Source organism: Vanellus vanellus (assembly GCF_965231255.1).
Source record: "Vanellus vanellus genome assembly, contig: HAP1_SCAFFOLD_1428, whole genome shotgun sequence".
In the NCBI taxonomy this organism is placed as follows: Eukaryota; Metazoa; Chordata; class Aves; order Charadriiformes; family Charadriidae; genus Vanellus; species Vanellus vanellus.
In genome coordinates, this window is record NW_028128045.1 from 87 (window position 1) to 23,519 (window position 23,433).

The 23,433-nt window shown below is 64.9% G+C and overlaps 2 protein-coding genes across 4 annotated transcripts; one reads left to right on the top strand and one right to left on the bottom strand.

The window, feature by feature from the left end:
* Positions 1–325: 325 nt before the first annotated feature.
* Positions 326–12,648, bottom strand: PPP1R9B (protein phosphatase 1 regulatory subunit 9B). The gene is made up of 10 exons (XM_082500614.1): positions 11,330–12,648; positions 7,870–8,002; positions 7,634–7,754; positions 7,347–7,451; positions 6,743–6,878; positions 6,435–6,587; positions 6,256–6,309; positions 2,905–3,134; positions 2,071–2,167; positions 326–726 (listed from the first exon to the last, which is right to left on the bottom strand). The coding sequence occupies exons 1-10, from the start codon at positions 12,617–12,619 to the stop codon at positions 673–675; spliced, it is 2,373 nt and encodes a 790-aa protein (XP_082356740.1). The 5' UTR covers positions 12,620–12,648; the 3' UTR covers positions 326–672.
* Positions 12,649–15,225: 2,577 nt separating this feature from the next.
* Positions 15,226–19,662, top strand: SGCA (sarcoglycan alpha). 3 transcript variants are annotated; one of them, XM_082500611.1, is made up of 9 exons: positions 15,226–15,280; positions 15,801–15,953; positions 16,975–17,117; positions 17,202–17,274; positions 17,370–17,568; positions 17,699–17,861; positions 17,989–18,194; positions 18,373–18,399; positions 19,366–19,662. In XM_082500611.1, exons 1-9 carry the CDS (start codon positions 15,241–15,243, stop codon positions 19,547–19,549), a joined length of 1,188 nt encoding a protein of 395 aa, XP_082356737.1. In that variant the 5' UTR covers positions 15,226–15,240; the 3' UTR covers positions 19,550–19,662. The 3 variants fall into 3 exon arrangements, with proteins under 3 accessions (XP_082356737.1, XP_082356738.1, XP_082356739.1); XM_082500612.1 differs by having other exon boundaries at positions 17,995–18,194; XM_082500613.1 differs by having other exon boundaries at positions 16,975–17,096.
* The last annotated feature ends 3,771 nt before the right edge of the window (positions 19,663–23,433 follow it).

Genomic DNA, 23,433 nt, shown 5'->3' on the forward strand with positions numbered 1-23,433 from the left:
GTCCTCGTTGCGGGGCCGGGATCGAGTCCGCGGGGGGGCCCAAAGGCAAGTGGCCCCCCCTGACTGGTGCTCCAGGAGAGTCCCAAGAGGAGGAGCTGGGGGCGGGGGGGGGGGGGCTTCCAGTGTACCCCCCATTTGCTCCCCAGTATGGCTCACATTTGGAGGGGGGGAAAGGGAATTTCTGCCTGCCCCCCCCCCCCCCCCCCTCCAGCGTCCAACTGGGGTGCCAGCTCTGTGTCCGGAGTGGGGGTGGGGGGGGGGTGGGGGGGGGTCGGTCATGTCGAGGGGAGGGTGCGCTTGGGGAGGGGGGAGACCTGGGGGGGGGGCCATGACCCCCCCCCCCGATGGGTCCATCACGTCACCACGAGACTCACACTGGACACAGACACGAACGCGGGGTGTCCGACCCCCCAACCCCCCCCCCGCCCAAAGACGCACCCCGGTCGTCGTCGTCCCCCCCCCCTCCGCTGTCTGTGCCCCTGGGGTGGGGGGGTGGTGTTGGGGGGCACCAGGAGGCCTTGGCGGGGGTGTCACCTCCTCCCCGGTGGGGAAGGAGTGGGGATGGTGGGGGGGTGGACAGGGCTAGGGAGGGGGGGGAGAGGGCCGCCCCCACTCCTCCCCCCTCCCCCCCCCCCCCCCCCCCCCCCAAAATCGCTGTGGTTTGAGGGTGGTTTAAGTCGGGTTGGAATTTTTCAAAGTCTGCAGCTTGGCCTCCAGTTCGGAGATCTGAAAAACAGCAAAGGGGAGAGGTCTCAGCCCGGGGGGGGGGGGGGGACCGGGGGGGGCACAGGGCCTGGGGGAGACACACAGGGACAGGGGACACATGGACATGGGTGCGAACATGTGGTGGGAAGGACGGGGCTGGGGGGGGGGGGGGAACACAGGACGAGGATACTGGGATGGGGGGACTGGACTGGGGGGGGGCACAGGACAAAGGGGGGCAGGACATGGGGGTGCTGGGGGGGGGAGACAGAGGGGTGGGGGGAAGGAGGGGGAGACAGGACAGGGGGAGAGTGCGGGCAGGGGGCTGGAGGGCCAGTGTGGGGCTGGGGGGGGCACGGGGATGGGGGGGGGGGCTGCAGGCAGGTGGTGGGTGAGTCTCTGTGGGATGTCAAGGGGACATTTTGGGGGTGATGGAGGAGGGCTTAAAGGGGGGGGGGGATATGGGGGGCTCTGCTGAGTGCCCCCCCGCTGCCCGCCTGCCCCCTGGTGCCCCCCAGCCGGGTGGATGCTGCTCCCCCCCCCCGCCTCCGCTGTGACCCATGGCAGCCCACCCGGGCGCTGCGGTGACCCCGGGGGACGCGGTGACCCCGCGGAGGATCTGCTATGACCCAGCACAGCTCTGGCCCCCACCCGCTGGGGGGGGGGGGGGGGAGAGGGGAATCCAGTGTAGCCAGCATGGAATCCAGTGTGATCGGTGGTGGGATCCAGCATGACCAGCATGGGATCCAGCTCCCAACGGAGGATCGAGCGTCACCCCCCCCCCTCCCCCCATCTCTTGCGCAGATCTACCGGGAACCACTGCGGGATCCCGCGCAAGCAGCCTGGGATCCAGCGCCCAAGAAGATCCCTTTTGATCCATTATGGGATGGATGTCGGACCCTGAAGCAGGATCCGCTGCGACCCAAGCCCTCGGCAGATCCACTGCAAATCCACTGTGGGATCCAGTGCCAGGAGGAGGATCGGGCGTGCGCCAGCGCCCGAGCAGATCCACTGCCATCCGGCGCAGTGGCGGGAGCACAATCCGGTGGGAGCCGGCGCCCAGAGCAGATCCACCGCGATCCGGCGTGGGATCCAGCAGCCGGAGCTCAGTCCAGAGGGGATCCAATGCCCCCACGCAGCTCCCGCTACCACCCGGCGTGGGATCCAGCGGCTGGCGCGAGCCGGCACCCGAGCAGATCTGCTGCGATCCATCCTGGGATCCAGCGGCGACGGGAAGCCATGGGCCGCGACGGCGGCGTGGCGGGAGCGGCGTGGCGGAGCGGGGCCAGGCGACGGCGGGACCGAAGCCGGGGCCGGCCATGCCCGCGGGGCTCAGGGGCAGCCCGCGTCCCGGCGCCCGGTGCCCACCTTCTCCTGCAGCTTCTCCATCTCCTCCTTGTGCGCCAGCTCCGACTCCTCCAGCACCCGCCGCTGCGCCGTCTCCTTCTTCAGAAACTCGATCTCCCTGTGGACACCAGCGCGTTGGTGCACGTCACCCCCCCCACCCGGCACCAGGGAGAACCTGGGGAGGTGGGGCAGGTCAGAGGGGACCCCGGGATTTGGGTGTCGGGGAGGGACCGTGCTCGGTGGGGTGGTGGTGCCCAGGGGATTGTCCATGCCCAAGAGTGAGGGATGCCCAGGAAAAAGCTGGTGGCCCAGATATGGGTCAACATCAAGGGGATGGTCCTTGCCCAAGGGGTGGTCCGTGCCCAGGGAAAGGTCTGCGCTCAGGTGAAGGTCCCTACCCAGAGGATGGTCCATTCCCAGGGATGGTCCCTTCCCCGGGGAAGGTCCCTGGCGAGGGATGTGAGATGGCCAGGAAGGATCTGGTGCCCCAGGGATAGGTCCATGTCAAGGGGAATGTCCCTGCACGAAGGATGGTCCCTCCTCCAGGGGATGGTCCCTTCCCAGGGGATGGTCCATGTCCAATGATAAGGGATGCCCAGGGAGGAGTTGGTGTCCCAGGGATGGTTCCATGTCAAGGGTAAGGTCCCTGCCCAAGGGATGGTCCCTGCCCAGGGGATGAAGGGTGCCCAGGAAGGATTTGGTGCCTCAGGGATGGGTTTCTGCCCAGAGGATGGCCTGTGCCCAGGGACAAGGGGTGCCCAGGAAGGGGTTGGTGCCCCAGGGATGGGTCCGTGCCCAGGGAGACGCTCCAAGCTAGGGGGAGGATGGGTGCCCAGGGCCCGGCGTTGCCCTCACTTTTGCTGGTACTCCTTGATGAGCCTCTTGGCCTTGCTGTACTTGCGCTCCAGGGTCTGGTACTGGGCCTGCGTCTCCTTGAGGTGCTCGTCCACGGCCTGGCAGAGGTTCTGCGCCTCCATCCAGTACCCCTCCAGCTTCTCCATCCGCTCCTTGTTCTCCTCCACGCTCTGCTCCAGCTGGGCCTTCTCGGCCCGCCAGCGCGCCTTCTCCTGCTCCAGGCACTGCAGCTGGGGGACAGCGGGGTCAGGACACGGCACGGCACGGCATAGCCAAGGAACAGGCATGGCGTGGCATGGCACGACATGGTATGGCACAGCAGGGTATGGTATGGCCAAGGAGTAGGCGTGACATGGCACAGCACGGCATGGCATAGCCAGGGAGCAGGCATGGCATGGCACTGCACGGCACAACATGGCACAGCATGGCACGGCATGGCACAGCATAGCCAGGGACCAGTCATGACATGGCATGGCATGGCATGGCACTGCACGGCACACCATGGCATGGCTTGGCACAGCAAGGCACAGCATAGCCAGGGAGCAGACGTGACATGGCATGGCTTGGCACAACATGGCATTGCATGGCATGGCGCGGCACAGCATGGCATGGCGTGGCATGGCATGGCGTGGCACAGCATGGCACGCCATAGCCAGGGAGCAGGCGCGACATGGCATGGCATGGCACTGCACGGCACAACATGGCTCAGCATGGCACGGCATGGCACAGCATAGCCAGGGACCAGTCATGACATGGCATGGCATGGCACTGCACAGCACAACATGGCATGGCACAACATGGCATGGCTTGGCACAGCATGGCACAGCATAGCCAGGGAGCAGGCGTGACGTGACATGGCATGGCTTGGCACAACACAGCATGGCATGGCATGGCATGGCATTGCATGGCACAGCATGGCATGGCTTGGCACAGCATGGCACGCCGTAGCCAAGGAGCAGGCATGGCATGGCACATCATGGCATGGCACGGCACGGCATGGCACAACTTGGCACAGCATAGCCAGGGAGCAGACGTGACATGGCATGGCTTGGCACAACACGGCATTGCATGGCATGGCGTGGCACTGCATGGCATGGCTTGGCACAGCATGGCATGGCATGGCACAGCATGGCACGCCATAGCCAGGGAGCAGGTGTGACATGGCATGGCATGGCACTGCACGGCACAACATGGCACAGCATGGCACGGCATGGCACAGCATAGCCAGGGACCAGTCATGACATGGCATGGCATGGCATGGCACTGCACAGCACAACATGGCATGGCACAACATGGCATGGCTTGGCACAGCATGGCACAGCATAGCCAGGGAGCAGGCGTGACGTGACATGGCATGGCTTGGCACAACACGGCATGGCATGGCATGGCACTGCATGGCACAGCATGGCATGGCGTGGCACAGCATGGCACGCTGTAGCCAAGGAGCAGGCATGGCATGGCACATCATGGCATGGCACGGCACGGCATGGCACAACATGGCACAGCATAGCCAGGGACCAGTTATGACATGGCATGGCACGGCACTGCACGGCACACCATGGCATGGCTTGGCACAGCATGGCACAGCATAGCCAGGGAGCAGACGTGACATGGCATGGCTTGGCACAACATGGCATTGCATGGCATGGCGCGGCACAGCATGGCATGGCGTGGCATGGCATGGCGTGGCACAGCATGGCACGCCATAGCCAGGGAGCAGGCGCGACATGGCATGGCATGGCACTGCACGGCACAACATGGCACAGCATGGCACGGCATGGCACAGCATAGCCAGGGACCAGTCATGACATGGCATGGCATGGCACTGCACAGCACAACATGGCATGGCACAACATGGCATGGCTTGGCACAGCATGGCACAGCATAGCCAGGGAGCAGGCGTGACGTGACATGGCATGGCTTGGCACAACACAGCATGGCATGGCATGGCATGGCATTGCATGGCACAGCATGGCATGGCTTGGCACAGCATGGCACGCCGTAGCCAAGGAGCAGGCATGGCATGGCACATCATGGCATGGCACGGCACGGCATGGCACAACTTGGCACAGCATAGCCAGGGAGCAGACGTGACATGGCATGGCTTGGCACAACACGGCATTGCATGGCATGGCGTGGCACTGCATGGCATGGCTTGGCACAGCATGGCATGGCATGGCACAGCATGGCACGCCATAGCCAGGGAGCAGGTGTGACATGGCATGGCATGGCACTGCACGGCACAACATGGCACAGCATGGCACGGCATGGCACAGCATAGCCAGGGACCAGTCATGACATGGCATGGCATGGCATGGCACTGCACAGCACAACATGGCATGGCACAACATGGCATGGCTTGGCACAGCATGGCACAGCATAGCCAGGGAGCAGGCGTGACGTGACATGGCATGGCTTGGCACAACACGGCATGGCATGGCATGGCACTGCATGGCACAGCATGGCATGGCGTGGCACAGCATGGCACGCTGTAGCCAAGGAGCAGGCATGGCATGGCACATCATGGCATGGCACGGCACGGCATGGCACAACATGGCACAGCATAGCCAGGGACCAGTTATGACATGGCATGGCACGGCACTGCACGGCACACCATGGCATGGCTTGGCACAGCATGGCACAGCATAGCCAGGGAGCAGACGTGACATGGCATGGCTTGGCACAACATGGCATTGCATGGCATGGCGCGGCACAGCATGGCATGGCGTGGCATGGCATGGCGTGGCACAGCATGGCACGCCATAGCCAGGGAGCAGGCGCGACATGGCATGGCATGGCACTGCACGGCACAACATGGCACAGCATGGCACGGCATGGCACAGCATAGCCAGGGACCAGTCATGACATGGCATGGCATGGCACTGCACAGCACAACATGGCACGGCACAACATGGCATGGCTTGGCACAGCATGGCACAGCATAGCCAAGGAGCAGACGTGACATGGCATGGCTTGGCACAACACGGCATTGCATGGCATGGCGTGGCACAGCATGGCATGGCGTGGCACAGCATGGCACGCCATAGCCAGGGAGCAGGCGCGACATGGCATGGCACGGCACAGCATGGCATAGCTTAACACAGCATGGCATGGCATGGCACATCATGGCATGGCTTGGTACAGTGTGGCACGGCATGGCATGGCACAGCATGGCACGGCATAGCCAGGGAGAAGGTGTGACATGGCACGGCGCGGTGCGGCACGGTGAGGGGTCTGGGAGGGGGGAGATGTGGGGAGCTGGGAGGGGAGGGGGGAGATGGAGACCGAGGGGGTCCCGGGGAGATGGATGGGGGTCCCTCCCGCCCGCAGGGTGCCGGGGCACCCGCTCACCTTCCTCTTCAGCTGCTGGATCTCAGCCTCGGTGACGGCGTGCTTGATCTGGAGCTGCGAGAGGAACCGGGTGTTCACACGGGGCGGGCACGTCCCCGCACCGCTCCCGGGCACGCACATGCTCCTCCACGTGTGGGCACACTCCCCCCTCCCCGGGCACCCCTCCGGCCCCTCCTCACCTCCTTGAACTTGTGCACCAGCTTTTCGGGATCCATCTCCACGGGGGAGAGCGTGTCCTCGTTCTCGGCCAGCTCGAACACCTCGATGGCCATCTCGCCGCTGGGGAACATGGGGCTCATCTCCTCCTCCTCGTCCGTGGCGTACTCGCCCGTCTGTAGAGGGCACGGAGCCACGTTGGCACGTGGTGGTCCCCAGCCTGGCACTGCCACCCCATACTGTGATCCCACCCGGAGAAACGGAGTCACTGGCCCCATATTGGTGGGGGGACCACGTCTGTCCCCTCTTGGGTGGGTGCTGTCCCCCTCACCTCCTCGTCATCCTCGGTGTACTGGGTGTAGCGCTGCTCGATCATCTCCCGCTGCCACCGCTCCTGCTCCAGCGTCTGCTGGATCAACTGGGCCACCTCGCTCTGCTCCCCCGGCTTCTCCCGCCCGATGAGGAACCTGTGGGGACGGTGGGGGCTCAGCCGGGGGTGGGGGGCTCTGACCGTGTTGGGGCTGGGGTGGGGGACACCCAAGTGGCACAGCCAGGGGACAATGGGGAAGCTCAGCCAGGGGACACCCAGGTGGCACAGCCAGGGGACATCCCTGCTAGGACAGGCAGTGCTCTTGGGGGTGGTGAATTTGGGGGGGGGGGGATATTATGGGGTCTGTGGGTGAGTTGGGGGTCTGGGGGGATCCTAGGCTGCTGTGGGGGCTTTTTGGGGGGGGGGGCAGGGGGGCGCTAGGGTGGCACAGGGCAGGCAGTGGCCGTGGGGCTGGGGGGACAGGGGTATTTTGGGGCAGGGGGACAGCCCAGCCTGGGAGCTGGGGTACTCTGGGGACAGGCTATGGGGCAGAGTGCCTCAGGGGGCCCGGCATGGGCTGTGGGGGTCTCCCGGCCCCCCCAAACCCCTCGGCCCCGAGCCCTACCGGACGCGGCCCTTGGTGTTCCTGAGGACGGAGGCGGCGAAGCTCTGCGTCACCCCCACCAGGCTGGTGCCGTCCACCTCCACGATGAGGTCGTTCACCTGGATCCTGGGGACAAGCGGACCATCAGAGCAGGGCCACCTCTTGCCCACCTCCTCTGGCATCTCCCACACCCGACAAACATCCGGCACATCTGCCTGCTCCCACACCAGCTCCTCCACCACCACCCAAGTCCATGGGCGCGTGGCAGTGGGGACCCAGGTGGGTTTTTGGGGCCGGGCAGCCCTTACCTGCCGTCCCGGTGGGCCGCCCCACCCTCCGTCACCGTCTTGACGAAGATGCCCAACTTCTCCAGGCCCATGTCGGCCCCCGCGCCCATGCCGATGATGCTGATCCCCAACCCTTCGGAGTCTGCGGAGAGAGAGCGCCATGTCCTTGGAGGGGTGGCAGCAGCCACGGAGTCACCTCCGACCTGTCCCCAGGGTGCCGCGGAGACCCCAGGGTGCAGGACGGGGTGAGGACCCACCTTTCTCCAGCTCCACAGGGAAGAGGTCGAGCCGCTCCACCCTCTTCTCCAGCTCGTACTCGGCCGATGCGGCCATGGGGTCAACGTCTTCATTGCGGCGGTCATAGTCTTCGTTGGAGTAAGTGCTGAAGACCTGCCGGGGAGGAGGGAGCTGCTCAGCGAGGCAGCGGGATGGGGTAGGAAAACACAACGGCCGCCCACCACCCCAGCACCAGCAACACCCATGGCCGAGGGGGCATCCCAGGGTGAGGGGAGTCCCGGGCAGGGGCATGGGGGGGTTGCTACTGAGCCTACGAGACACTGGAGAATCCCTCCTCCCAGGTCATGTCATGGAGTGATGGGGAGTTTGAGGAAGCGCGGAGGGTTCAGGATGGCCCCGGGAGCAGAGATGGCGCCATGTCCTGCATCCCACAGAGGGATGGATGGATGGTTGGGGGGGTGTGGGTGGATGGACAGAGAGATGGACAAAGGGGTGGATGAATGGAATGGCAGAGCGACACATGGACGGATGGACAGATGGATGGAGGGATGGAAGGATGGATGGATGGATGGATGGATGGATAGAAGGAAGCAAAGATGGATGGATGGATGGATGGATGGATGGATGGATGGATGGATGGAAGGAAGGAAGGGTGGATGGAAGAATGGAAGCAGGGATGGGGTGTACAAGCACTGGCTGCTCTGAGTCACACAGTTTGGGGAGGGCAGAACTGGCTTGTTCCCCCTCTGATCCCCTCATCCTCCCCCCACCCCAGGCAGGGGCTTCCCAGCTCTCGGCCCACCACCTTCTCACGGTCCAAACTGTCCTGCGGGAGCAGGGGAGGGCTCTCCCCCTCGGGCAGCCTCACCTCCTCTGCCCTTCCCTGCACCTCACCCCTGACTGGGCACCTCCATGCAAGCCTGGGCTGCCAGCCCGGGCCCTGAGGACCCAAACCCACCATCGTGCCCAGGAGAGGTAAATCCCACCGTAAGTTCAGGGTTGGTTTATTCCCCTGGGTTTCCACCTGGCAGGTTCAACCTCCACCTCCAGGCTCTCGCCTGGAGACATGCCTGGGCAGAGGGAGCACCAGGGACTCTGCGGACCTTGGGGGTCCACAGGTCACCCCCATCCCCAGGTCTCTGTCTCCCCCGGTGCCCGTCTCACCCCATCAGGCGTCACTTGTAGGATGCTTGAGCTTGGACACTGAGGAAGGGTCAACCTCATGTCTGGGGCTGCTCCCATCTTCCTATGGGTCTTGGGAGGTCCCCAGCCACCTTCAGTCCCAAGGGATGGGGATGGGGATGGGTCAACGGCCACACACATATGGTTCCCTAACGCGGTAAATCCCTGGGGCCACTGGCCCTAAACCCTCCCGCACCTGGTTCAATGGGGCCCGGCGGCTCAGGAGGGGCTGGGGGCACCCCCACACTCAGCCCGGGGCTGGGTACCACTGTGCCGGGCACCGAGGTGCTCCTGGCCAAGGTCGGACGTACCCAAGAGCCGGAGGGAGTGGGGTGCCACATCCCTGCACCCTGGGAGGTGGCCGGCACCCCTCTCCGCATGGGGACAGGCTGGCCGGGCGCTGAGCCTGGCAGATGTCCCCGGAGGGGCCCCGGCTCGGTGATGCCGCCGGGGCGAGTGGATTAGGGATAACACCGCAGGGCTAAAGCCTCGCCACAAAGGGTATTAGGGATGAGTGTCAAGGGCCATCGCTCAAAGCCCGGTGACACCCGCAGACGGGCAGGACCCACCCGGGTGGCACCCAGGGGTGCTGGGGATGAGCAGGGCAGGGGATGTGCCTCTGTACCCCCCTGTCCCTGTGTGTGCCCCGGGGGGCTGCGGGCACCTGAGCCCCCAGCCATGGGCCCACGTCCCGGCTCGCCCTGCGGTGCCCCCCACCCCTGTCCCCAGGTCCTGGGGGGTTTGGGACATGCCGGGGGTCCGGAGCGGGTTCTAAGGGAGAAGCAACCGGAGCCAGCACATGGCCAGGGGAAGGGGCTGTGTGTGCCCCCCCGACCCTGGGCGCAGGGTGCGCACTTTGGGGGCCCGTGCTGGGGCTGGATGGGGGTCCCCAGCCCTCCCAGCTCCACCCCCCCACCACCCCCCCAGTGGGTTTGGGGGGCTCAGCATCACCCATGCACCCGGGGCGGGGGAAGCTGGGGCTCTGGGATGGCTGGGTCCCCTCCCCACCTGCATACGGGACCCCCGCCCCCCCCATCCATCACCCTGCAGCGGGATGTGGGTAAAAGCGAGAGGCTGAAGGCAGTGCTGGGGGGAGCAGAGCACCCCAAAAAGCCCTGCAGCCCATCCATGGCGGGATGGGGGGGGGGGGGATGACATCCTTCTTAGGGACGGGTTGGCCGGTTCCCATAGGACCAAGACCCTCCCCCAGCATGAAGCCACCCAGCGCACCGCTGTCCCCTGCCCGGGCCACGGCGGTCCCCGTCCCCCCCGTCCCAGGTGGGGGCCACCCACCCGCTCTGACTCAGAGCCAGAATATAGGCCGGGGCTCTAAAAATAACCCAGCTCCGGCACAAAGCAATCGCTGCTCCTCCGGTCGGGGGGATTCGAGCAGGAGAGAACACCCCAAAAATAGCTGCATGGCCCCTTCTTCCCCTTCCCCCTCCCCCCCCCCCCCCCATCCCATCACTGGAGGCAGCATCCGAGATGGGGACCCCAATCCCAGCCCTGGTCCCCGCCCGGGAATTAGGAGGACATGGGGGATGCTGCCCCCCCCCCCCCCCCGCCCGGCCATGCCGCTGAGACACTTCCCCTTCCTCCACTTCCCGAAACGGTCCTGGGCGCCGGGCTGGGCCTGCGGTGGGGGTTCATACCCACCCCAATATCACTTCATCCTCGGGGACCCCCAGTTTGGGAGGAGCCCCGGGTACCGAGGGACCCCCGGGGACCAAAGGCAGAGGGTGGCAGTGCGGCCACCGCACCCAAAAAGCCCCTACCCGGATATTTCGGGCATCCCCACCCAAAATACAGGGTGGGTCCTGGCCCGTGCTGGGCACGGCGGTGGGTTGGCACTGGGCGCCGCGTGCAGGGCCACCCCAGCGGGTCCCAGTGCCACCCCTCCCCGTCACACCAGCGCCAGGGTGGTCCCTCGTTAGCGGGGTTGGGGGGAGCCCGGGCCATGCCAGGGCAGGGCCCTTCGTTAGCCGGCTCGTTAGCCAGGCCCAGGCAGTCGCCATCCTCCCCCCAGCGCAAGGGCATGGCCAAGCGGGATGCCATGCCCCATGGCTGGGGGGGGAGCAGAGACCCCCACCCCACACCCCTGTCCCAGGCACCAGCCCCCCCCCCCCCCCCCCCAAAAAGGGATGTTTGGGGGGGACATATACCCCACCCTGAGATGCTCCTCACCCTGGGTTGCCCCTCACCTTGGGGTGCTCCTCGCCCTGGGGTGCCCCCCGCCCTGGGGTACCCCCCCCATCCCCAGCTGCCCCCCCCCCCCCTTCCATCCCCATCCTGTCTCACCTGGATGGGGGCCGTGCTGAACTGGATCTTGCGGTTGGGGACGGGTTCCTCTTCCTCGGACAGCCCGGGGATCTCCACGCAACCCGACTCGGGCTCGTACAAGCCTTCGGCCTCCTCCTCCTCCTCCAGCCCGCTGCCCCCCGAGTCCTCCCCGAGCCCGCTGTAGGCACTTATGTCCACCAGGTCCGCCTCGGAGAAGTCCTCCTTCTTGGCCTCCTCGTAGCCATCGCCCTCCTCCGCCCGCTCGCCCTTGACGCCCTCCTCGCCCGCGGCCGCCCCCGAGTCCCCTTCCAGCCGGGGGGCGGTGGGCGCCGGACCCTCGGCCCCCTTGACCGGTTGGGGCGCGGGCACAGGTTCACCCGTCGCCTCCTCCTCCTCCTCGGCCTCGCCGCTCTCCTCCACCTCCACCGGCTTGATCTTGCAGACCTCCTGCACCCGTGGGGTGGCCGTCTCCTTCTCCGCCGGCCGGTTGGTCTTCCCCGTTGTCTTCTCCTCCTCCGGTGGCCTGGCTCGCGCTGGGGCGGTGTGGCCATCACCCGACCGTCCAGCCTCAGGGCTTGGCAAGAAGACCCGAGGTCGCTTGCCCACCACCTTGGCGTTGAGCGGTCCTCCCGCTCGCCCCGGTGCCTTGTGGAGGTTGTTACGGAGGTCGGCCTTCTCGAAGACGGCGCTGAGTTGGCTGACGGTGGGCGAGACGGCTTCGGTGTCCAGCTTGTCCAAGGACTCGGTGCTGCCGTTGAACCTCACCACCACGTCCAGCTTACGGTCCTGGAAACCGGCTCGTTCCTTACGTAGCAAGAGCTTGGTGGTGGTGGCCTTCTCCTGAGGGCTCCTCTCGAAGATCTTACGGGTCTCCTGCAGCTTGGAGAAGGGTTTGTCGGGTTTGGAATCGAAGCGACTGACCCTCTCCGAGACGCTGGTGCCCAGCTTGAGGAGGTTGCCCTGGTCCATGCTCTCGCTGAGGCTGCCGGCCCGGGGCAAGGAGAGACGGACGGGCTTCTCCTTGGCCTTGGCCAGGTCGCAGGCGCCCTCGGGGCCGGGCGCCGTCCCCATCTGCAGGAACATGTTCTTGATACGGTGAACGTTGGAGCCATACTTCTTACCCCGGCTTTTCTTGCCGTCTTCGCCGTCGGCCTCCTTTGTGGGTGCCAGGGCCTGGATGGTGGCCTCGTAGGCGTTCCGATGCGGGGACGCGCTCCGCAGCCCCCCGCCGCCCGTCGCCGCCCCGCCGGAGGGTGACCCCCCGCCGCCACCGGCGGCCGCCCCGCCGCCTGCCTCCGTCCTCAACATGCCGCCACCGGGCCTCCGCGCCGCATCGCCTGCCGCCGCCGCCGCCGCTGCCACCGCCGCCACCACCGCCGCCGCCGCGGCCCCTCGCCGGTTACAGCGGCATGGGGAGCGGGATGCCGCCCGCGGCGGGAGTCGGCGGGCAGGGGGGCCACCACCGGCACACCTGCACCGGCCCGCGGAGGGGGGCTGCGGAGCCCGGTCAGGCCATGGCCATCTTGGGGTGCCCCCCCTCCACCCCCAGCCCTTCTTCCTTCCTCCCTTCTCCTCCTCCTCTTCCCCTTTCTCTGTGGCTGGTGATGGAGCCGCTGCTGCTGCTGCCTGCGATCTGCCCGCCCCGCTGCCCGCAGAGCCCTCTGGGTCTTAGCGGCGCGCTCGCTCTTCCTCTTCCTCGCTCGCCCCCGCTTCGGCCTCCACAGCCGCCCACGGGGACCCCCGACACCCCCCCAACCCACCAGACGCCCCACGGTCCCCTCCCCACACCCCCACGGCGTGCGCGTTATCGTGTGTGTGTGTGTGTGTGTGTGTGTCCCTCCCTCCCGCAGCATCCGTGCTGTGCCGTGCGTGTCCCCCCGGTTCGTCCGGTGTTGTTGCCCCCCTCCCTTCCCCCCCAGCTCTGTCCCCATGTCACCCCCTCCCCCCGCCATGCCTGACTGCTTCTGCCCCTGTGTCCCCCCCCCCCCCCCCCATTTCGTCCCTGTGGCCCCCAGGCTGGTCCCTATGTGCCCTCATACCTGTCACTGTACCCCCCAGTTTTACACCCCCATCCTCTGCATCTGCCCCTACATCCCCCCATGCTGCCCCCGTATCCCCCTAATTTTGTACCCGTGTCCCCCCAGCCCCATATCCCCCTAATTTTATACTATGTCCCCCATCCCATCCCCATATCCCCCTAATTTTGTACCCGTGTCCCCCCATCTCCATATCCCCCTAATTTTGTACCAGTGTCCCCCCAGCCCCATATCCCCCTAATTTTATACTGTGTCCCCCCATCCCATCCCATCCCATCCCATCCCATCCCATCCCATCCCATCCCATCCCATCCCATCCCATCCCCACATTCCCCTAATTTTGTACCCGTGTCCCTTCATCCCCATATCCCTCTAATTTTGTACTATGTCCCCCCATCCCATCCCATTCCATCCCATCCCATCCCCACATCCCCCTAATTTTGTACCCGTGTCCCCCCATCCCCATATCCCATCCCCCTAATTTTATACTATATGCCCCCATCCCATCCCCATATCCCCCTAATTTTGTACCCGTGTCCCCCCATCCCCATATCCCCCTAATTTTATACTATGTCCCCCCATCCCATCCCCATATCCCCCTATCCTGTCCCCACCCCCCAATTTTGTCCCCACATCCCCCCATCCTGTCCCTGCGCCCCTCGTGGGTCTGTCCCCGTGTCCCCCTCCTCCTCTCCCAGTGCCCCCCCCCTCCAATTTTGTCCCCATGTCCCCCTGCTCTCCCATCCCTTGGGACCGCTATACGCCCGTGCCCCCCCCCCCACCCCCCCATCTCGAGGTGTCCCACAGTGTCCCTATGGGGCCCCTATTTACTGTCTGTCCCCATAAATCGGTCCCTGGGGTGCAGCACGTGTCCCCCCCCCCAATGCCTCCACCCGGGGCTGGCAGGAGGGGACACTAAGGCAAGTGGACCCCAGTGCGGGGTGGGGGGGTCCATGATGCTGCACCCCTTCCTCCCTGTACCCACCAGGTGGGTTTTGGGGGAGAACTGGGGATTTTGCTGTCTTCCCGCCGGGACACCGCGGAGGGCCCAGAGCCGCCAGTTTGGGGCCTTGGCGGGGGTCCCTGCTGCGGGAGGAGCACCCCAAGGGACTGGGGGCCGGGGTGGGGGGTGGGGGGGGGTGGGGGGGGGCAGCCCTGCTCCCCCAGACCGGGGAGCACACAGGCGCCGGGACCCTGCAGAAGCCCCGCGTCGCCCGGCGCAGCCTCACGGCCCTTTTGTGCGTGACGCGGCATGACGAGACGTGACGTGACGTGACGCGGCGCGACTTTCCTCCCCGCAACCCCCCCCCCGCCGCCGCCACCCGCTTCCCTTTCCGCTGCTGCCATCCCCCCCCTTATCCCCCCCCCTCCTCCCACCCCCGCTCCCCCCCATCCGAACCCCACCACGGGGCCTGGCCCCCCCCGCCACCGCCAGCCCTCCCCTGTCCCAGCACCCTCCGCTCCGTCCCTCCGCGCACACACACCCCCCCGTGCACGCACACGCGTGTGCGTACACACACGCGTGTTCCTTCAGTGTCGCACAAGGGCACACGCGTGTGCGAGACATGCTGGGGGAGGGGGGCAGCTGTCCCCAAGTGTCCCCACTGCCATCCCACTACCCACAAGTGGGGGGCAGCAGGATGGGGACACCCCACTGGACAACCCCCCCCCCCCCCCCCCCCCCCAGGGGACATGGCAGCCCCATTCCTCCCCCCCCCCCCAATGTGCTGGAGGGGCTGCGTGCCACAGGGCCTTGCTGGCAGGAGGTGGCCGTGGCGGGGGGCTACGCCACGTCCGCAGTGGGGACCCCCCCCAGGAGGGCCCCCCCACGGCCAGGCCAACCCCGCTGCCTCCGTCAATCAGCCCTGGCCCCGCTCCCGGCTGGTGGCGAAGATGGAGGTCCCCGAGCTGCTCCGGGTTTGGGTGCTGGCAGGCGAGTGGCAGCCCCGTCACCCCCCCCCCTGGGTTGGGGGGGGGGGGGTGTTGGGGACACGGCTGGGACAGGGGAGTAACCCCAGCAGGGAGCGGATGGGGGGGACCCCCAGAGAGGAGTGGGGAGAGGGGGTGCCGGTTGGGGGGGGGACGGACGGTGCTGCGACGTGACAGAGCTAAATTAAGCCGTCCTGTCCCTGGTGCCAGCTGGGTTTGGGGGGGGGGGGGACGACACCGAGTGACACGTCTCTGTGACGGGTCCAGGGCAGGGGAAGGAGTTATCCCCATCCCCGTCCCCGTCCCCATCCCCGTCCCCATTCCCACCCCCTCCTAAATACAGCCCACCCCGTTGTCCCGGGACGCCTGGCACTGCAGGGACGCGTTTCTGCCCCAGACGGGTGTCCCCGGGGGGGGGCTGTGGGCACCTACGGGTCACCCCGGTGTCTCTGGGGAATGGGGAAACTGAGGCAGGGAGGAGCCGCGTTCCCCAGCCCCGGCTCTAGCCCCGTGCCTGGCTGCAGCCATGGCCCTGGGGGGGTCCCGGGCCACCCTCCCCGACCACCACGTCCTCCCCGACCACCATGTCTCCTCCGAGACCGGAGCCATCTTCGTCCACGAGCTGGAGCGGGAGCTGTTCCAGGAGGCCTTCCTCGCCGGGGGCGAGGATGACGGGGGTGAGGGCCAGGCCGAGGGGAGTGGGGACGGGGACGGGGTGTCCTGCAGTGCCTGGGTTGGGGGTGGCTGGGGCTGATAATGGGGGGCACTGGTTAATGCCTCTCTCCATCCATCCACTCCTGCACACTTCCATCCATGCATCCATGCATCCGTCCATCCAGACCTGTACATTTCCATCGATGCATCCATGCATCCATCCCTCCATTCCTCCATCCATCCAGACCTGTACATTTCCATCCATGCATCCATGCATCCATCCTTCCATCCCTCCATCCCTCCATCCATCCCTCCATCCATCCATCCATCCATCCATACCTGTACATTTCCATCCATCCATCCCTCCATCCACCCAGACCTGTACATTTCCATCCCTGCATCCATCCCTCCATCCCTCCATCCATCCCTCCATCCATCCATCCATCCATCCATACCTGTATATTTCCATCCATCCATCCATCCCTCCATCCCTCCATCCACCCAGACCTGTACATTTCCATCCCTGCATCCATCCCTCCATCCCTCCATCCATCCCTCCATCCATCCATCCATCCATCCATACCTGTATATTTCCATCCATCCATCCATCCCTCCATCCCTCCATCCACCCAGACCTGTACATTTCCATCCCTGCATCCATCCCTCCATCCCTCCATCCATCCCTCCATCCATCCATCCATCCATCCATACCTGTATATTTCCATCCATCCATCCCTCCATCCCTCCATCCACCCAGACCTGTACATTTCCATCCCTGCATCCATCCCTCCATCCCTCCATCCCTCCATCCATCCCCCACCACTGAGAGGTTGGGGGTCACCTCCATTTGGGGTCGTTCAGCTCAAAAAAGGCAGCAAGACCCCCCCATGGGCCGCAGACCGGTCGTGCTTCCTTGTTGGGACCAGTTGGATGGGGAAGGGCTTGCAGGGAGGCAGGGGTCCGCCCCGTGGCACAGCCTGGTGGCACGCGGGTCCCCATGTCTATGTCTGTCCCCACCCGTCCGCGTGTCCCGGTGCCCTGCAGCCGCCCCCATCACCTTCCAAGCCCACCTCCGGGACCACCCCGACCTGCCGCGGTGGCTGCGGTACATCCAGCGCGACCCCCACCAGCCGGGCTACCTCTACGGCTGCCCCACGGCCACCGAGGTGGGCACCCACACCATCGAGGTAGGTGCCCACCCTCGCAGTCCCATGCCAGGGGGTGCCATGAGGGGGGTATGGCATCTTCGGGGGCGTCCCCTTGACTTGCAGGTGCTGGCGTACAACCGGCACACCTACGAGACGGCAGCACAGCTCCTCATCATCACCGTCATCCCCGCTCCAGGTAAGGGGTCTGCACCCCCAAATGGCACCCGGCTGCCCTGGACCCCCCCAAGACGGCCGCGGGGTGTCCCCATGGGTGCCACGTGTCCCCCGCAGGCGGGGAGCCACCGTTCCAAGGCGAGTTCCTGGTGGAGAACAGGAACGTGGAGGAGTTGCTGCCGGCGGCCGCGCAGGAGATCTTCCTCCAGGCCACAGCCGGCGTGTGGGAGCGGGACGACCTCCGTGTCATCAATGTCACCTCCGCCTTGGACCGGGGTGGCCGTGTCCCGCTGCCCATCGAGGGACGCAAAGAGGGGTATGGGCAGATCTGGGAGGCGCTGGGGTTGTTCCTGGGCAAACCCCCGACCTCCACGAACGGGGTTTTGGTGGGGGTGGGGTGGGGGGGTGGATGCCACCTCCAGCTGGTGTCCCCCCCACCCCGGTAGGGTGTACGTGAAGGTGGGCTCCCGTGGTGCCTTCTCGCCCTGCTTGGCCTCCGCCGCCTCCCCGCAGAGCCGCTTCCTCTGCAGCCTGGGCCAGCAGCCCCTCGCCTCCTGCTACGACACCTTCGCCCCCCACTTCACCCTCCGCTGGTGCAACCTCACCCTGGTGAGACCCCCACCCCCACCACCCCACCACCCCACGCACCAACCCCCCCCCCCCCATCCCCCTCCTCCCCCCCGTGGGGACCACCCCCCCCCAACGCACACCCCCCCTAACCATCACCCCGTTGCAGCTGCAGGTCTGGTCCAGCCCCACATCGCCGGGGCCGGTGTGGGGTTCTGGGGTGTTGGAGGAGACGGGGGATTTCCAGCCCCCCACCGAGGTCCCCCCCCGGGACCTGCTGCCCGGGTACCTGGTGACGCTGCTGGTGCCGCTGGCGGTGGCTGCGCTGCTCTGCCTTCTCCTGGGCCACCTCATGTGCTGCCGCAGGGAAGGAGTGTGAGTCGGGGGGGGGGGGACATACTCAGGGCGGGGGTCCCCCCATCCCAACCAGGGCGTGAGCACCCCGGGGTGGGTGCCCCTTCCCCGGCCATCGTGACCCCAAGACAACCCGGAGGTGGTGAGAACCCTTCTCACCATCGTCATGTGTTTTTCCGTTTTTTCCTCTGTTTTGTAGGCAAAAAAGGGACTTGGAGACGTCTGAGTAAGTCCCCGCGCCCGGTGTGGGTGCTGGGGGGCTGCTTTTGGGGGGGGGGGGGGGGGGAGGAGCGGACACTTTGTCATGACCAAGCGCAGGGATGGCCAGCAGGGATGGGGACGGGGACGGTGAGCTGTCAGCTGTCTTGGGGATGTTACAGAGGTGATGGAGCCTAAAGATCTCCCCAAAGGGCCCCCTCCAGCCCCCCTCCTCCTCTCCCCACACCTCGGCGCCCCCCAATAACCCCCCACAGACGCGGGCTGGAGCACAAGAGCTGGTTTACTTCTCCAGTAGCCTCAGCCGGACTCAACACCAGCGAGGAGGACCCCAATGATGGGGAGCAGACCACAAATGATGGGGTGCAGAGCCCCATGATGGGTGGGCAGATACCCATGGTAGGAGAGCAGACCCCAGTGATGGGGTACAGACCCCAACATTGAAGGGTAGACCCCAACAATGGGGGAACAACCCCAATGACGGGGTACACACCCCAATGATGGAGGGGCAGACCCCAATGATGGGGGACCAACCCCAGCGATGGGGTACAGACCCCAGCGATGGAGGGGCAGACCCCAATGATGGGAGACCAACCCCAGTGATGGAGGAGCAGACCCCAGCAATGGAGGGGCAGACCCCAATGATGGGAGACCAACCCCAGTGATGGAGGAGCAGACCCCAGCAATGGAGGGGCAGACCCCAATGATGGGGGACCAACCCCAGTGATGGGGTGCAGACCCCAATGATGGGTGGGCAGACCCCCATGGTAGGAGAGCAGACCCCAGTGATGGGGTACAGCCCCCAATATCGAAGGGTAGACCCCAACGATGGGGGAACAACCCCAATGACAGGATACACACCCCAATGATGTGGGCGCAGACCCAAATGATGGGGGACAAACCCCCCCAACCCCCTCCCCAAATGGATGCGGGTGGTAACCCGGGAGCCCAGCACCCAGTTGTCCTTCTCCCTCAGCATCCAGCTGGTCCACCACACCACCATCCACGGTGACACGGAGGAGCTGAGGCACATGGCCGGCAGCCGGGATGTCCCACGACCCCTTTCCACCCTTCCCATGTTCAACGTCCGCACGGGTCAACGCATCAACCCCATGCCCGGTCCCCCCGATGGTGCCCGCGTCCCCCTCCTCCAGCAGTGAACCGGGATGGTGGGTGACACTGGGATGATGCTGGTGGGTGCGGGGGGGGATAATCCCAGAGATGGAGAAAAAGGTGTCATGACGTTTTTGGGGACACTTCGCAGGGGACAAAAGCCCGGCAGCGGGCAGAGCCCAGCCGGACGGGCGGTCGCCCGTCCGGCTGGGCTCTGCCCGCTGCCGGGCTATTGCCTGGAGCATTTTTTTGGGGGGGGGGGGGGGGGTGTCATCAACATCCCTATGCATCAGTGGGGCAATACAGATGTTTCGGGGGTTGATAAAGTGGTGGTTTAACCATGAGATGTGGGTTTTCTGCTTTATTTTTGGCCCCTTGCAAACATTTGGTTGCGGTGGTCCGGCGGAGGGCAGCGGGAGGGGGGGGGGGAGGGGGAAGGTTTTGGGGTGCAGCACTCTTTCTGGCTGCAAACGGTGCCATGAGTTTGCCAGTTCTCTGCCCAAGACTGGATGAGCCCCCGAGGTTGAGGGGAGGGGGGGGGGATGCCAAGGGGCTGAGGTCCTGTTGGGGGGGGGGGGTGTCCTGGTCTGTCTGTTCTTTTGGGGGGGTCCTGCTCCCCTCTGCCCCCATCTTCGGCTGCTTTGCTCCATCTGGGTGTCCTGCTTGCACCCGCTCCCACCCTGCTCCATCCATGACACCCCCCCCCACCCCACGGCAAGGGCTTGATCCTGTCACCCCCCCACCCCCCCATCCCAGCCCTGCGGAGGGAAAGGGATTTGCGGAGAGCAGGTTGGGGACAGGGACAATAAAGGACACACACACAGAGCCTCAGGGACCCCCACTGGCACCCCAATGTCCCCCCGACTCACCTGGGTGCCCGTGTCCGGCAGGATCTCGCCGGGACCCCCCCCCCCGGTTGCTCCGGCCGCTCGCCCCTTCCACCGCGCAGACCCGGGCATCCCGCTCAGCATCCCGCTCGGCATCCCGCTCGGCATCCCGCTCGGCACCCCCATAACCCCTCCCCATCCCACCACCCCTTAGGGGGTCTCCCCAACCCAGCCCCCGCCTCTCGCCTCCAAAGAAAGGACCTCTTTCATGGTGTGTGTGTCCCCCCCCCTCCTGCTCCCTTCGCTCGGGGCAGGCGCCAGGGTGGGGGTTAGGAAAACACGGGGGCCCCGCAGGAACAAGGGGAGCCATTGACGGGCTGGGGCAGGCCAGGAGAAAGGCGGCATTGAGGCCCCATCCCGCTGCCTGCGCTGCCTGCGCTGCCTGCGCTGCCTGCGCTTCCCCCCCCCCCCCCCCGCCGCTGCCGGGGTCCCGCTCGTGGGGTGAGTGTGGCACACGGTGGGCACCATCCGCCCCGGGGAACACGCGTGCGGTGGTGCTGGTACGTGCGGGGTACCCACGGTGGGTGCGGGGGGCTTTGCACCGTGGCGCTCGTGCACCCCGTGGCATGTGTGCACCGTGACACATGTGCCACATGGCACGCTTGCACGGAGACAGATGTGCCACATGGCACGCTTGCACGGTGGCACACGCACACGCTATGGCACACGGGCACTGTAGCACACACACACCATGGCACACACTCACCGTGGCACACACACACGCTATGGCACACATACACTGTGGCACACACACACCGTGGCACACGCACACACTATGGCACACGCACACGCTATGGCACACATACACTGTGGCACATGCACACGCTCACCCTGGCACACACATGCACACCATGGCACACGCACACACTATGGCACACGGGCACTGTGGCACACGTGCACACCATGGCATACGCACACCCTGGCACACACATGCACACTGGGCACTCCGTAGCACACACGCACACCGTGGCACAGGCACACCGTGGCGCACACACTGTGGCACACCTACAGCCTGGTGCACACACACCCTGGCACACACGTGCACACCGTGTCACACACACACACACACACCTCACGGCATCGGTGCATCTCTCGGTGCCCTCCCCCACCCGACTGCAATTTCTGTGTGCCCCCCCCCCCCTTTCTTTGGGGGGGGTGTCCATCGCTGAGTGCCCCCCAACCCCCCTTCACCCCCTTTCTGCCCCACACATCCCCATTTCCCCCTCCCCCCCATTTGGGGAGGGGACACACACCAAAGTCCCCTTCCCCATGGGGGTCTCCCCCTCCCCACCCCCCCCCCCAAAATCCAGCCCAACCCTCCTTGCTGGGGGTTGCGTCCCCCCTTCCTTCCTCTCCACCCCCCCCCCCCCAGGGCAGTGGGGGGCTGAGCGAGGAGGAGGAGGAGGAGGAGGGCTGGGGGGGGGGGGGGGGAGGGCGGGGGCCACCTTGGGGTGGGAGGACGGGCAGGACGGGAGCGCAGAAGCTCGGTGGGAGCAGAGCGGGAGCAGTCGGGAGGAGAGCGGGACGGGGGATGAGGGGCTCCCAAGAAGCCCATCTCACCACCGCCTCCCCCCCCCCCCACACACCCCATCACCGCCGCCACCACCCTGCGCCCACCCACCCAGGACCACCCCCTCCCCCTTCAACACCTCGACCCCCGCGAGCCGCCGGCGAAGAGCACCCCAGGTTGGTTGGATCATTTCACATGCTTTATTTCAGCAGTCAGGAAAAAAAAAATAATCAAAAAAAAAAAAAAACAAAAACAAAAAAACAAAAAACAAACCAAACCAAACCAAATTTTCAAATTATTATTATTATTATTATTATTATTATACATATACAAACTAGGTACAGACTCCGGGAGAGCCCGGAGCATCCGCCGGGAGGTGGGCCGGCAAACGGGGTGGGTTCGTGCCCCTCCGTGCCCGGGGAGGGATGCGGGGATGGATGGATGGATGGATGGATGGATGGAGGGATGGATGGATGGATGGATGGATGGATGGATGGATGGAGAAAAAGCTGCTGGAAGATGAGAGCGGAGCTGAAGATCCACCTGCTTAACCTGGAAATTGGGGTTCTCCTTTTTCCCTTTCGAGGTCTTTAATTCTTTTTGTATTTATTCTTTTTTTTTTTTTTTTTTTTTTTTTGCTTTTACCTTGCGTTTGCTCCGGGATTTGCTTGCGGGATGGGGCGAGGGGAGCGGTGGGGGGTGAGGGGGTTAAATAGCACCTTTAGAAAATTCACAAGTTGAGCTGGGCGGCAAAGAAAGCGGCGGGGGGATATCCTCCCCCCCCCCTCCCTCCCCCCCAAAAATAAAGGGAAATTAAAAGAAATCAAGCTGAGTCGCGTTTTTGGAGGCTGTAGCACCAGGCGGTCCCGGGCTCGGGTGTTGCGGGACCAAAATAAAAGATAATAATAATTAAAAAAAAAATAACCCACCCCAGGTTAAAAATCCTGTGGGTCAGAAACCTCAGCGACTCCTGAGGGACCATAAACGGAGGAAAATAAAAAGAAAAGAACAACAGAGCAACAAAACAGAGAGGGGCGGGGGGGGGGAGGGGGGGGGAAGGAAATATTAAGAGGAAAATTAGCACCTTTGCTCTGAACCTGGCAGGAAAGTCCCGGCATGGCTGAAAAACCCCCCAAAGAAGCTAAAACTACTTGAAAACGAAAGAAAAAATAACTCCCGGAATTTAAAAAAAAAAAAAAAAAATAGGGGGAAAAAAAAAAAAGGGGGGGGGGGGGGGGAAAGGGGGGGAAAAAAAAAACCCAAAACCAAAGGAAACCCAAAGCACAGCGGTGAGGTAGCCTTCCGGAAAAGGGGAGTGCGCAGCGAAGGATGGGGGTCTGCTGGGCGGCGGGGGGGGGGGGGCAGCGGCCGCTCCCCTGATGTGCTCGGGAAGGAATTGATTTTGCTGCCTGAATAAAAATAAAAGAAGAAAACAAACAACACCACCAACAACTAAAAATCCAAAAACCCAAGGAGGGCGGGGGGAAGAGAGAAAGAGAAAACAACAAAAGCAAATTATACCCGAGAGTTAAAC

What these genes read in the sequence shown, in the direction of transcription:
- PPP1R9B (XM_082500614.1), bottom strand. Translation starts at nt 12,619, where the DNA reads ATGTTGAGGACGGAGGCAGGCGGCGGGGCGGCCGCCGGTGGCGGCGGG. An exon ending in TCAGCACGGCCCCCATCCAG is followed by an intron (nt 8,003 to 11,329) that starts GTGAGACAGGAT and finishes CCTCCCCGGCAG; the next exon opens with GTCTTCAGCACTTACTCCAA. An exon ending in ATCAAGGAGTACCAGCAAAA is followed by an intron (nt 2,168 to 2,904) that starts GTGAGGGCAACG and finishes TGGTGTCCACAG; the next exon opens with GGAGATCGAGTTTCTGAAGA.
- SGCA (XM_082500611.1), top strand. Translation starts at nt 15,241, where the DNA reads ATGGAGGTCCCCGAGCTGCTCCGGGTTTGGGTGCTGGCAG. An exon ending in GCTGGTGCAACCTCACCCTG is followed by an intron (nt 17,862 to 17,988) that starts GTGAGACCCCCA and finishes ACCCCGTTGCAG; the next exon opens with CTGCAGGTCTGGTCCAGCCC. An exon ending in TGCTGCCGCAGGGAAGGAGT is followed by an intron (nt 18,195 to 18,372) that starts GTGAGTCGGGGG and finishes TCTGTTTTGTAG; the next exon opens with GCAAAAAAGGGACTTGGAGA.